Here is a 14538-nt window from a genome sequence, read left to right on the forward strand (position 1 = left end):
ATCCAATGTTGTTTGAATTATATTCTTGGCAGTTTAGCTCTTGTTGATGATGATAATGATATGTAATGTAATGATTGTTCACTCAAAATTTTTGTTTGCTTTTAATTTAATCACTGATTGGGATGTAGACCAATAGTGTAGACCTAGTGTAACCGGTTCTGCGTTGTGTTTTCTTTTTAATGTGGGAATAACCAGACGGATATCAGCAATTGTGACGGCTGCTTATCACTCGTGATGTAAACAAAAGCACAGATTTTACAGTGTGTCTTCGCCCTTATAACTCCTCTCTTCCATGTTCAGTCAGTGCAAAAAAGGGAAGATGGGGAGAGAAAGAATAAAACTTCTAATAATATCAACTTCACAATAAGTGACAGAACATACCTGATGTTAACAAAAGCACAGATTGTACAGTATGTCTTCGCCCTTATAACTCATCTGTTAAAAGGAAAAGTGCAATGCATTTAGCCTTCACATGCTTCAGTTAGACAAACAAATATCTCAATCAAAGTGAAAACACAAAAATTATGAAATATATTCATTCATTCATTTTCTTTTCGGCTTAGTCCCTTCACCAATCTGGTGTCGCCACAGCGGAACGAACCCCCAACTTATCCAGCATATGTATTATGGAGCGGAAGCCCTTTCAGCCGCAACCCATGCCTGGAAAACATCCATACACACTCATTCACACACATTCACTATGGACAATTTTAGCCTACGCAAATCATCTGTACCGCATGTCTTTGGACTTGTGGGGGAAACCGGAGCAACCGGAGGAAACCCACGCAAACACAGGGAGAACATGCAAACTCCACACAGACATGCCAACTGACCCAGCTGAGGCTTGAACCAGCAACCTTCATGCTGTGAGGCGACAGCACTACCTACTGCACCACCACGTCACCCCAATGAAATATATGTGAAAAATAAAGGTATAAATGTGCAGAAAGGGAAGCGAAACAGGACATTAAAAAAAAACATCAGCTTTCTTGGAAATTTAAAGGAGAATGAAAAACATCTCAGGTATACTGAGATAAACACTTCAGGTAAAACACACATTTTTGTAGTTCCTTCATTAAAGTGAACTACAATTTCCATACCTGTTACACTAGGTGACCTTTTCCCTCAGTTCTAATGGTAAAGATTTTAGCTAAAACTGTATTCCTTGTTGATTCACAAAAGATAATTCAGATGCTTCTGACACTTCATTCATTCATTCATTTTCTTTTCGCTTAGTCCCTTTATTAATCTATGGTCGCCACAGCGGAATGAACCGCCAACTTATCCAGCATATGTTTTACGCAGCGGATGCCCTTCCAGCTGCAACCCATCACTGAGAAAGCTTCTGACACTTTAAGGGTCAAATATATACTCTATACACAGGCAAAATAAAATTAATACATTAGATTAGATTAGAGTAGATTCAACTTTATTTTAAGTAAAATCTTTATATAAAATATTTGGAAGTAAAAGGATCGTAAGAAAAAAAAGAAAAAAAAAGAAACCATACAACATTATTATTTAATCCACAGTCACTGCAAACAGTCCTTGTATTTTTTTGGGGTTGGGTTTTATTGGGTTTTTAAACTTAAAATGCTGTTTGCATGGATTTGTGAATTACTGTGGATCACCAAATCACCTACATCTTGAAGGTGGTAAAATCTTCATTTGATTATGCATACAAAACAACCAGCATACTATAGTTTACAGTATATAAACATGTTTAATTAAATGTATTTATCTTTTCAATTAATCATCCTATCAGACTAGAGCAGTGGTTCTCAAACTTTTTTCACCAAGTACCACCTTAGAAAAAAATCGTCTCTCCAAGTACCACCTTACGACGCTATTTTTTAACCAGTATTAAAAAATAGCGTTGTAAGCCTAATTAAGCAGCTACAGGTGTGCACAGTTTTAAAACGATGCAGATTACTTCCTATTAGTAAGAATATGCATTATTGTCAGTCACTTTAAAAATTTGAAATAGTCTGAACATTAACTGTGCTTGCAGATAAAAAAAAAAAGTTTTAGTTAAAATGTGCTTTTAAAAGTTCATAAAAAAATGGCGCTGTTCTTAAAAAGTAAAAAGAAAACTGCTTTACTTAAATCTAAAGTATTCATAGTAGCCTATTCATCAAAAGCTGGAAATGCTGCTTGGACCTTATAAATATAGGCTATATGTCATATTCATACACTTTCAGACAAATCTTGAAATAAATGTTAAATGTACATGACAGGGTTCATACAGGCACAGCCTAATGAAAATCATTACCAGCACCTTTTTTTTTTTTTCAAGACTGACATGCTATGTATTGAAGACCTGAAATGTATTCTCAGCAACCCATAAAACATTGCATAGGAATAGATACAAATAAAAACCATTAATAATAATATTTATTAATCATATAATAATAGTATAATAAACCTGCACTAAGTGCTTGTGAAATCTTTTTTGTACTCAAGTAAAAATACTATTACACTGCTAAAATAAAAAATGTTTTTAGTAAATAATACTAATATTAGGTAAAAGTACAAATTACTCTTTTAAAAAGTACTAGTTGGTTACTTTTGAAAAAAAATCAGATTTTCATTATGAAATCACTTTTTTTTAAGTGTAAACCTGATTTAATGGTTTGATTGCTTACATCCCAAAGCTAGATGTATAATTTGCACTAACAAAGGAAGTGTAGTCAATTTTTCCTTTCATGACAATTAATCTTTTTTAATAGCACTGGTAAAACTACCAAATAATCTTTAAGGCCATAGAGACACTTTTTGCCCATTTTTAAAAATATATATTTTTAAGCGTTGAAAGGTTAAATTAAAGTATATGGTAAAAAGATTTAAATTTAGCCTTTTATTTACATATTTTACAATATTTTCTTTACAATATGGCAAATTTGTTTCTTAAATAACTGTACATCACATGTAGATTTTATTTTACACTTGATCTTAATCTAAAATAGAAACGTAAAAAAATACAAGTACACTGTCAGTAAAAAATAAAACAAATGACTTCATTTTACTTGAGGTATTTGAAATATGACGACACTGCATTTATCAAAGCAGTGCTTTAAGAGCCTTATTGTAAATTGTGATAAATAAACAATAAGTAGGCTAACAATGGATTGCTTTGACCTGTAATGCTTTAGGACAGATCAGAATACAGCTAAATGTATAAATCACACAAATACCTCATCTAGAAACATTTCCAGCATAATTATTTTGTCGTAAAGAAATAAAAAAAGGTTCCACCTTTGCTAAAAGTAAGTTGCACTTCACAACACAGCCAAATAAGAAGACCATTAGCATTGTCATCGATCATGTATCAATCTATTTCTAAATATTTGATAACTTTGAATACTTTTGACTAAATTTAGTTAAGGAGCAAAGATAAATAATGTTTACTTTAATAATGGAAAGATCGCGATTGTATTCTATGTGAGCACACAGGCGATCGTGAGAGGACTTGCAGTTCATTTGAAAAAAGCCTATTTAAGAGCTCACATATCTGTTTTAGCGATTTGGGTACATGAATGCGCTCTCGTGTTAAAATAAAGCACTCGCCACATTTGCAGAAATGAGTAATTGCGCAATACCTTCATTCCCGCGCCGCCATTCAGAATGTATTTAGAGGAGTGACAGGTCAGAGGCGAGTCGACTAGCTGTCGGAGAGCGAAACGTGTATGAAGATCATCAAATAGGCAGGAAATATGTCCGCGGTTTAATTACTCTGCTAGACATCTCTGTAGTGAAAACATCCGAGAAGCATTATTCCAACAAAACATTTGTTTTTAAGTTGTTTTTTCTGCAACACAGAAAGCCTTTGTCCCGCCCTTACGTTTCACGCAACTAGACAAGGTCGACTGTGATTGGCCACTTTTCCAGTCAGTCAAATCACGCTTCAGAATCAATTCTTAAACTTCGGAAACTGATTTTCAGCAGCTTATGACACAATGCACTAAAATAAACATTCTAAGCACAGCGTTGTGGTCGTACGCTTTACAAAACAGCCAATGCTTATCACATCAATGTTATATTACGCATTAAAGGATTAAAAGTGTTAATTGTTTCTTTCATTATTCAGCGATTCCTCCGCGTACCACTAGGAGGAAGCCCGCGTACCACTAGTGGTACGCGTACCACAGTTTGAGAACCACTGGACTAGAGGAATAGTTCCTTCGCTAGCGGTGACTTTCGTGATTTGTAGCACTAAATTAAGCCGGCGGAGATTATAAACAAACTATTTATCATTGAAAATGTTGCTAACTGCAGACATTAAATGAGGTTTAGAAAAACAATTTACTCCTTCTGTGGTTATCTAGAAGTAGAAATACAGTTTCTGTTAATCTATCACTTCACAAAAACAAAACCTGAACTCAAAACGCTTGCGGCTTTTTCTCTCAGCTGTGTGATTGAAAATCCTCCCTCCCGACTCCGCACGTCCGCTGCGGTGTCCCACAGAATCAACGCGGCTCGTCATGGCGCTCGGACGCAAGAACTCGCTTCTCCTGTTTTTCTCTGCTTTCTTCTGAATTGACTCCATCTGACTCTCTTGGACTGGGATCTTTTGCCCTTTCGACTGAACGGCTCAAGAGCGACGATCTAATCTTCGCTGTGATAAAAGGATCTGAATATGTAAACTTGAGTAGAACTGGGCGAGCAAGATTTCAGGATCCCTTTTCCAGGGCGAATTCCCTAGTTTGAGGAACTCGGGAAAGAAACTGTTCTGGAAGAAGAGGAGGAGTGAGAAGGGGCCCTTTTTTAAGGTAGCGTTTTGTGCACTCTCTAATTTCTCCATAATATGTTATAAAATACATTTTGAACATCAGGTGAAAGTTTTCGAAGATACATGGTTACTTAAAACCAACGCGAACACGAGTTACAGACAAACGTGTCGTGAAAAGAGTGTCGGGCACTGTTTGCTGTGACACATACACACTTCATACGTTTTATTTGCCTTCTATTCTGTTGTGGTTAGTTTTAAAACCACGTCTGGTGATGGTTTAGTTAGTTTCAGGAGTTATTTAAACGTACTCACAGACAATACAAGGTCGATATATGTGTGTGTGTACCGCTAGTCGGAAGCAATGTTGGCTTTGTAGTTTTAAATGCAAGGTTGTTGTTGTATTCAGGATGTTAACGACAGAGAGGGTGAGGTTTACAGTTTGTGATGAAGGTTAAAGGGGTAGTTCTTTCAAAAGTGAACATTTACTCACTCTTATGTTGTTATAAACCGGTATGACTTTCAAAAAGGAAGATGTTATGGACAGACAGCCTCAGTCACCATTCACAATCACTGCATCCTCTTCTCACAAAATAAGTGAACAGTGACTCTGGCTGTCAGTTCACCTAAAACCCATAAAAACCCTCTTTTGTGTTTTGAGAGGAAATTCGTTCACATGGATTGATGTTAAGTACATTGCTTCGCTTTATTACATGATTTGCAACATTTATTCTGTTCACAATAATTTGATTTGGTGCAGATGGTTTAACGAGCTAATGGCGTAAAGATGTTTGACTTGTTTTTATGTAGTTGGTCTGTATTCAGGGTTCGGCTGTCCATTAAGATGGATATGCTCTTTAATAGCGTCTGTGAATCAGTAGAGTAACGTTAGTGGATGGGGCTTGAGGAGAGACGGGACGGGCGCGAGCACTACAGCCAAGATTGGGCGCATATTTGCAGTTTAGACACGAAGGCTCATTTCGCCAACTGACCAAACGTGACGGAAAACTCCATTTAGTTGCTTCAGCGTAGTTCCTGTTGCCAGGTTCATTTGGGGACTGTGTTGTATTAGCCTATAGAGCTTAGACCAGAGAACCTAGACCCCACATTCTGTTTTAAAAATACTTTTAAACCACCGATTTTCATACCTTTCCAAAAACAATTCTCGAACGTGCATTTTTTTGAAGGTACCGTCCTAAAATACTCAAGCTTTGCATTAGGTGATTTAAACATTTGCCATACTCTTCTTTTTGTAAAACAGGAAATGTTTCAGTTGAATTCATGAAGCACACATTTCAAGTGCCCTTTTTCTGTTTGTGATCACACTACTCGCACAAAAGAATGGCATAGAGTATTATGCAAATTGGGGAATGCTTTCAGTGTTTACTATTATTTATACTATTTGGTTTACTACTGAAAAGTATCTCATAATTTGCAAGCCCTCAAGCAATTTGAGGTAGATATGGCTTCTTTCAGATGAACACAGTTGGAGTGAAAATTAATAAAATCTTGGTTAAAATTTATAATATCATTATTTCAATGGCAGTGAATGGAGCCCAGGTTTTAAAGCTCCAAAAAGTGCATCCATCCCTGCTAAAAGTAATGCATATAGCTCTAATGGGTTTATTCTTCTGAAGTGAAGTAATGTGTTTTGTATGTAAACTCATCTGAAGCAAATTGATGATCTTTTGAAGGCATTCACTAACCTTCTTAAAAAAACTATTCACTTATCATTGCCATTACAAATTTGATATGGATGCTATTTAGCGAGATAGTTCACCCAAAAATGAAAAAAAAAAAGTCAATAATTACACATTTGCGTTTAATTCCACACTCCTGAGACATTTCCTCATCTTCAGAATACAAATTATGATACTGTATAAAGTTAGTGAACTCTCTGACTCTTTATATAATTGGAGTGAAATTAAAAGGATTGTTCATCCAAAAACTATAATTTTGTCATTTATTACTCACCCTTGTGTCATTTCAAACCTGCAAGACCTTCATTTTTTTCAGGAACACAAATTAAGATATATTGGTTGAAATCCTAGAGCTCTCTGATCCTCCATAGACATCAAGGTTTCTGAAACTTTGAATGACTAGAAGAGTACCAAGAACATTGTCAACACATTTTATGTGTCATTTGGGGTCCGTTCTTCGTACACAAATTACCTATTTAGCTGGATTTGGTTATTGATGATTTGACACTATGCAGGATAATTTCGTTCTTCAAAACTTCTTCCAAGAGTTATTGTCAAAGCAACAGGTCTGGTAGCTCAAACCTGATCTGGAGGAGGCTTATTTCATATAAACAGGATTAGATCAGGTCATTTCAAGCAAAGGTAATACTGAAACTACTATATATCAAATGCTGACATGTTCTTATATATATATATATATATATATATATATATATATATATATATATATATATATATATATATATATATATATATATATATATATATATATATATAATGTATGCAGTCTGCCTTCTAAAATGAAAGTACAAAAACATTAATTAATTAAATATTTATTAATATTGACTTTTAGATACAAATGCGTACTATTTTAAAGTTACCCACCCAATATTTAACTATTTTTTTTTTATTAAAAGGATAATTGAATATTATTCAGATTATGTCATTACGCTGCTGTGCCGTCAGCCAATCATTGCATTGCAGATCATGATTTCGAGGATCGATAGATCTATCCTTCACAACACACGCAGTGACCTCAGATCAGTTCATCCAGACATTTTAATCTGATTCTTGAATTTGTTAGAAGAAGTAAATTAGCAAATTAGCCAGAGATCAGTTATCAAGATTGAAAGATCCAGTATCTGCCAAATCTTCGATCATTTAAGCGAGCTTCGAAGAACGGACCCCTGGTGACTGTTTTGCCAATATTTTTGGTACCTTTCCAGGATTTCAAAGTTCAGGAACCTTTCTGTCTATTTAGGATCAGAGAGCTCTAGGATTTCATCCAATATAGCTTAATTTGTGTCCATGAAAAAGAATGAAGGTCTCACAGGTTTGGGATGACACAAGGGCAAGTAATTAATGACAAAATTATAAATTTTGGATGAACTATCCTTTTAATTTCACTCCGATCATATTCATCTGAAAGAAGAAATGCACATGAATTATGATGAAATGGTTTTCATTTGGTGGAGCTATTTCTAGAATAATGCTTTGCATTATTATTATTTATAACATTGTTCTGCTTCATATGTTTAAGTGATGCATTTTACTTTTGAGGATTGTTTGATGAAGTGATGACAACTCAAAAGAATATCATAAATGCGTTTACACCTTTAATCAGTTGAATGTGAGTAAAAATGATAATCTTTCCAACCCTTTGATTGATAGTGTGGTTGTTGGCAGTTATTGAATTGCACTTGTTTCACTTGTAGTAAGCAAGAGTTATATCAAATGTTTATCTTTTGTCTATTCTTTCGAAATCAGAATTTTTCTTCTTGTTTAACAGCAAAAAAAAAAACATTCATATTTTTAAAAATTATTTCCTCCAGCAGGAACCATAAACATTACATTCCTTATGATTTATCTCGCTAGTGATATATTTAGAGCTTATTTTCTTCTGCAGTTCATAGTGTTTCTGCTATTTGTGTCAAGTTTGCTGTGCATTTCAAATCTAGTTCAGATGTTTAGAACATCCTGGATTTTAGGAGTTCATTTTTTGCCGCTGTCCTCAAACATCCTTTTATATTTCACTGCATGATCATGTTCCTACTATTTAATCATGATCATGTTCCAATACATGGAATGCTATAAGACAGAAGTGTTATGTGATATCTTTTCTTTGATTCTCTGCAGTGAATGCTAGAGACTTGATCATGACTACGGCATGGGAGTGACGTGACGTCAGGATTGGACTTTCCCTCCTAACAATCTCATATGCACACACCCACACCATGTGCTTCTCTCTCCGGCGAGACAAAACTGACTGAATGAACGAGTACGCTGAGAAAGATTGTGCGAGTGTGAAAATGGACGAGTCTGCGCTCCTGGACCTGTTGGAGTGTCCGGTCTGCTTGGAGCGTCTAGATGCCACGGCGAAGGTGTTGCCATGCCAGCATACGTTTTGCAGACGCTGCCTGCTTGGAATTGTGGGATCTCGTGGAGAACTGCGCTGCCCCGAGTGCCGCACGCTAGTGGAGAGCGGCGTGGATGAGTTGCCTAGCAATATCCTCCTTGTACGGCTACTAGATGGCATCAAGCAGAGGCCGAGGAGGACTGGAAGTGTGCATGGCACATGTGCTAATGGATCGGCAGTGGCGGGGGTCCGAGCGCAGGGTGCCGGGGGAAGCCAAAGGGATCCTGGTCCCACAGGGGGACAATCTCAGCGTGTCCAAGCAAAGAGCACTCCAGTTAGGGTGAGTTTAGCTGTTTTTACCAGACTCACACAGTCCCACGCGTCAGTGTTTGGTCAAATACAGTAAACATCTGTTTTGGATGTGTTTTTATTTGCTTGATTGGTAAAGAGCTGGTCATGGGTGGTACCGCTCTATTGGCATAAATCAGGCCTTGGAGACATCCTGCAAAGCCGCGGCCTGATATGAAAGGAAGAATAATCTCTGAATTAATTGGGTGTTGAGGGAATTTGAAATATTTCTTTCTCGTTCACTCTGATCTGTGTCATTACATTGGATAATGAACTCTAAAAAAAGTTTGTTTTGGAAGACTCAAATGCACATTCAGGAGAATAAATACTCAGTCGACTAAGTTTAGAAGAAACCACATTCTCTGATGTAGGAATACACATTTTGTTTGCATGCACTGTGAAAGTTAGACTTCAGCCAGAACGAAGCAATAATTCATTTTTTTAGATGTCATCTAAATGCTTCAGTCTGACTGAAATCACACCAGTGCAGTTTTTGTGATGTTGAATAAATGAAGCTGCTAAATACTGTGATTGTAGTGTGGCTTCATCCCGAAAGAATACACATTTACTTGAAATATTTATGTTCTTATGCCATTGTAACCTGACTCAGGATCATTTAACGGCACTTACAAATGTATTTAATGTTCTTTTTTCAGGGGACAGTTTGTATAACAAGCAGGGGGGTTGGATTAATTTAAATCCCTGGTTCTCAACATGGGGGCACAAAGAGATTGGAAAGGGGGCACAAATTGTTTTCAAGAAAAAAAACAAAACAAAGACAGGGCATTACTGGATTTATTTTATCGCATTTCACATTTCAGATTGTAGAATATAAATGGAAAACCCAGCTCCACTTGGAAGAAAACCTGCACTGCTTGGGAAAAAACTAAACGTTCGTCTTCCTCTGCATATTCTTGTCTGTGGGGAGAGGTGGAGCTTATTAGCCTGTCTTTTATGCAGTAGTCCGTGCAGACATGTTTTTAGACCATCGGTGAGTAGCAGGTGAAAGGACTTAGGGAAGTTTAAGTTTATCACAAGTGCGAAAAGGAGTAATGATGATGATGATGATGATGATCACCGGCTTCTACCAACAAGAAGTGTAAAACATGAATGTATGACATCAGCTTTCTATAGTTTGGCTATTACGGTGACTGGAACAGATGCTGAACCTTTGCCTCAGTGTTTTATATAGCAATGGTCTCAAACTCAATTCCTGGAGGGCCACAGCTCTGCACAGTTTAGCTTCATCCACCTTCTGCGTGACTGAGTGCACACAACGTGTCTACAGAGCGAGGAGGGATCCGGGGGTGAGAAGGGTGCACGACTTATTTGAGGACAGGGAGGGAGATGCGCGATTTCTGGAAAACTTGTGATGTCTGAATATCACGTTTAACAACTATAGTGAGACGCAATCCAGCGGTTTGATCCTTAATAAACTGTCTGACGTGCACTTTCTCTCTGGAGCTCAGAGAAGCGCATGACAGTGTGTGGCTGTGTGTGTGTGTGTGTGTGTGGTCACTCAGGGCTGTTCAGAAATGCTAGGTAAAACACGGTGTGGATGTGGATCATTTTTGTTCTAAAATGCCATTTTACACTAAGACGTATTAGTGTGAACAGTTCCTAAGTGGGTTATTTTTTCGAGCGGGTTTGCGATGGGGGCGTGGCGGACGATCAGCGATGCTGGCTCAGCATCGTGTTGTCTATTGGCCATCGGTGATGGACGATGGCATCGTCTATCGGCCCTACCCTACTATGTTATATAGCATTGCAAATGATGGGTTGAGAACCTTTGGATTAGAATTAAATAATTTTCTGTGAAATTGAAAGACTATGAATTCCTCAAAGCTTCCCTTTAGTCAACAGCATTTTGAGAAGAGGTCGGCACATTTTATGGTTCCAATATATGGATCACATATGATGAGTAACCCAAATTTAATATTAAGTGCAGCTAGTGTGTAATTTAACACTGTGTCAATCTTAAGTTCACTCCAAAACATGCATACAGCATATTTAACTGTTTCACAGTCTTTGTTATTCAATGATTATGCTAAACTTTATTTTATTTTATTTTATTATGCACATTTTATTTAGATTTTTTGGTACAAACCTAGAATAGTAGAAGAGAGAATCATTTTAGCCAAGAGCATTACGCTTCTTCTGAAGCAACTCAAGCAGCTGAGGTAAGCCTCCATTCCTGCTGAGAGAAAGCCGCATTAACTCCCTCTTCTCCTGCATTTTTTTTGTGTGTATTGTTGTTATTTGGGGTGTTTGTGAATTTGAACGTCTTAATTTTTTGGCTTAAATGCAGATGAAAAGGTAGAGATACTGCAAATGGACACTATTGTGTCTGTATCGGAGTGTGAGCGCACACATTTCTGCCAGTATAACTTTCAATACAAAGTGTCCCGGTGGATAGGGATAGTTGTCATAGCAGCGGTTTTGTGATTGTGTGTTTTGTTGTGTTTCACCTTTTGGTTTGGGCACAGTAACAAAACACAGGTGTCCCTACAATCAAGCCCTCTGTCATCTCTCCCACACAAATGCATGGGACAGAAAGAGGCCTCCACCCAAAGCATGACTGGAGACAACGCTTTAAGTCAGACATCTCCGGTTTATAATCTTTTATTATCCTTCTTTTGTTGTTCAGTCATCAGTACTGTGAAATGACAGCTGGTGCCAGTTGCATAAACATTGCCACCATGTCTTAAGAACTAGTTTGACCAACTAGCAGTTAGCTGAGGGGTAACAAGTCCTGTTTTGTGGATGAATATGAGAGATAAGCCTTTTTGTAGATGTCTCTGAAAAGTTATGGCCAATATACAGAGAAAAAAATGGATGACTAAGTTTTTAGGACGTTTAATTAGTTTATGCATCTGTCCAAATTTTTGCGTTCATCTGCATGTTTATGCTTCCTACTGGCCAAATAATCTCTTTGCTAGTTAAAGGTGCTGTATAAGTTTTTGGCTCTTCTAAAGCATAAAAATACCTTAATATGTCAAGTGAACACTCTTATTTATCTGAAAAACAATACTGAAGTCAGTTTTTCTGCTTTGAAAATATTGTCTGCTTTGAAAATGAGTTACGTGGATTTTTCGCAATTCCAAGAACGCAGGGAACGGACTTGCGTTCTTGTAAAGACTGGTCTTGCCAGGTCACCTCGGAAGAATGAACTCGGGAGACTGCGAGAACGTGTCCTGTGAGAAATGAGATGCTGCGTTCTTCCTGATGGTCACATGACCTTCAAATGAGGTTATCAATTAGCAAATAACATAAATATTATGAATGCAAACATTAGGTGGGCAGGTTATATTGTAACCACGTGTCTAACAACACAATACATAGTGAGAAATGCATTGATAAGTAATTTGGCTGTTTGCACCAGACGAAACATGAAAGAAATTTAAATATAGACATCCAGAAGCACAGAATAGGCACTCATTCAAGAAATGGTAAGGTTTATAATCTAATTAATACATATTAAACCTCTTTAACATTATTAAATGTAGATGCTGATTTACTGATGTGTTTATGTTGAGTTCTAAAGATCTCAAACGGTTTATTATATTATTAAACTATCTGCTGCTGCTTTCAGTAACATGACAATAAATGTCACTCGAAATAACATTCAAACTCCCATCACATAAGGTTTATTGTCAGTCTATCCTGTTGTTCAGCTGCAAGAAATAGAAACCATTTCTAATATATCAATTTGAGGTGTTGGTTAGGACAAAATCTTTTTTTAATATAGAAAATATTCCTTCTATCATGTGCCGTTGCTTTAAATCAGTATAGAACCCTATTTAAAACAATCTTTAGGCTCGATCGTCAGACTCGCTCCTGTTGATCTTCTATCTGGCAACCTGCGCTTGCATTTGTTTTGATCCGTGAATGCAATACCTAGTTCAACTACTGGGTGTCAAACTTGCATGCTGTACCTTTAGGTTTAAAACAGTGGTTCCCAACCTGGGGTCCGCGCCCCCCCAAGGGGGGCGCCAGACTTCACAAGGGGGGCGCGGGAGAGGATAAGTGTTAAGGTAGAAAAAGGCATAAAAATGCTCCACTATTATATAGGGCTTTGCAATTAATCAAAAATCCGATTTCGATTTCGGCTTCAAACGATTATAAAAAGCATTAATCGAGATAAATGATTATTGCATCATATACCGCCACTTTCTAGTTGTACACGACGTGTTGCTCTTAAAAGCGCGAAAGAGCGCGTACATATGTGTGTGTGCCAGCACACGCAGTCAGAAGCATATGCGGCCGGTCAGCATGCGCTCTCATTCACACACTGAGAGGAGCAGAGGAGCGCAGACATCTAAAGTCATCTTAACGTGAACGCTTTAATGGTCAAATAGGTGTCAAAACGCAGTGTTTATTGATTATTCACATTAACCCTCATTTGTGTAATAAACAAACGAGTTGAGGATCAAAAGACGTGAAAGAGAAACTATTAAAGAGACAGGGCGCTATAATCCTTCTGCCGCCTGTTTTTATGATTATTAATCAAACAACGAGAAAGCCCTCGCTGCTCTTGACTGAAGGACTGCTGTAGCTAAAGTGTTTTTCTTACAGTGAAGATGCTTAAAGCAGTTTGTTTCATATTTTTATTCTATTGTATTTATTTCTCTTTCCTTTGCAGGGTGGAAAATAACTGTATGTATACAGTTGAAGTCAGAATTATTAGCCCTCCTGAATTTTAGCAACCCTTTTCCTCCCCAATTTCTGTTTCATGGAAATATTTTTTTTAACTTATTTCTGAACATAATAGTTTTGATATCTCGTTTCTAATTACTGATTTCTTTTATATTTGCTATGATAACAGCACATAATATTTTACTAGATATTTCTCAAAATACAAGCATTCAGATTAAAGTGCAGTTCAAAGGCTTAGTGTAATTAGGCAAGTCATTGTATAACCGTAGTTTCTTCTGCAGACAATCAAAAATATATATTGCTTAAGGGGGCTAATAATATTGACCTTAAATTGGTTTCAAAATATTTAAACATGTCTTTATTCTAGCTAAAATAAAACAAATAGAAAAAATATATAATTTAGGAAATATTGTTAAAATTCCTTGCTCTGTTGAACATAATTTGGGAAATATTTATAAAAACAAAATCTCAGGAGCGCTAATAATTTTGACTTCAACTGATAATCGTTTTGAATAATCGTGATTACAATTATGACCAAAATAATCGTGATTATGATTTTTCCCAAAATCGAGCAGCCCTACTATTATACAGTATATGTATTTTTAAGTACAAAAAAATCTAAACACATGCTTAAAATTCCAACATAATAGTAAAAATAATTAAAATAAATACCTTTAAATAATTATTTAAATTTTGCTCACTCGCGCAATCTGCTTGTCAACGTGTTGTAAAGGCAAAACCAAAACAAAAAT

General features: G+C 36.6%; 2 protein-coding genes across 4 annotated transcripts in view; both read left to right on the top strand.

Annotated features, from left to right (window-relative positions):
• nek1 (NIMA-related kinase 1) overlaps positions 1 to 13636 on the top strand; it is an 83746-nt gene extending 70110 nt beyond the window's left edge. For both annotated transcript variants that reach the window (XR_012396425.1, XR_012396426.1), the window contains one exon: positions 13072 to 13636. The gene's annotated coding sequence lies outside the window, so the exon portion shown is untranslated. The remainder of the gene's footprint in view (positions 1 to 13071) is intronic.
• Positions 4447 to 14538, top strand: part of sh3rf1 (SH3 domain containing ring finger 1) — a 94549-nt gene continuing 84457 nt past the window's right edge. The window contains 2 exon segments of one of the 2 annotated variants that reach the window (NM_001045487.2): positions 4447 to 4769; positions 8563 to 9122. In NM_001045487.2, coding sequence (NP_001038952.2) covers positions 8697 to 9122 — 426 coding nt within the window. In that variant the 5' untranslated portion in view covers positions 4447 to 4769; positions 8563 to 8696. 2 annotated transcript variants of the gene reach the window in all.

This window comes from Danio rerio, chromosome 20, assembly GCF_049306965.1.
Source record: "Danio rerio strain Tuebingen ecotype United States chromosome 20, GRCz12tu, whole genome shotgun sequence".
Classification (NCBI taxonomy): domain Eukaryota; kingdom Metazoa; phylum Chordata; class Actinopteri; order Cypriniformes; family Danionidae; genus Danio; species Danio rerio.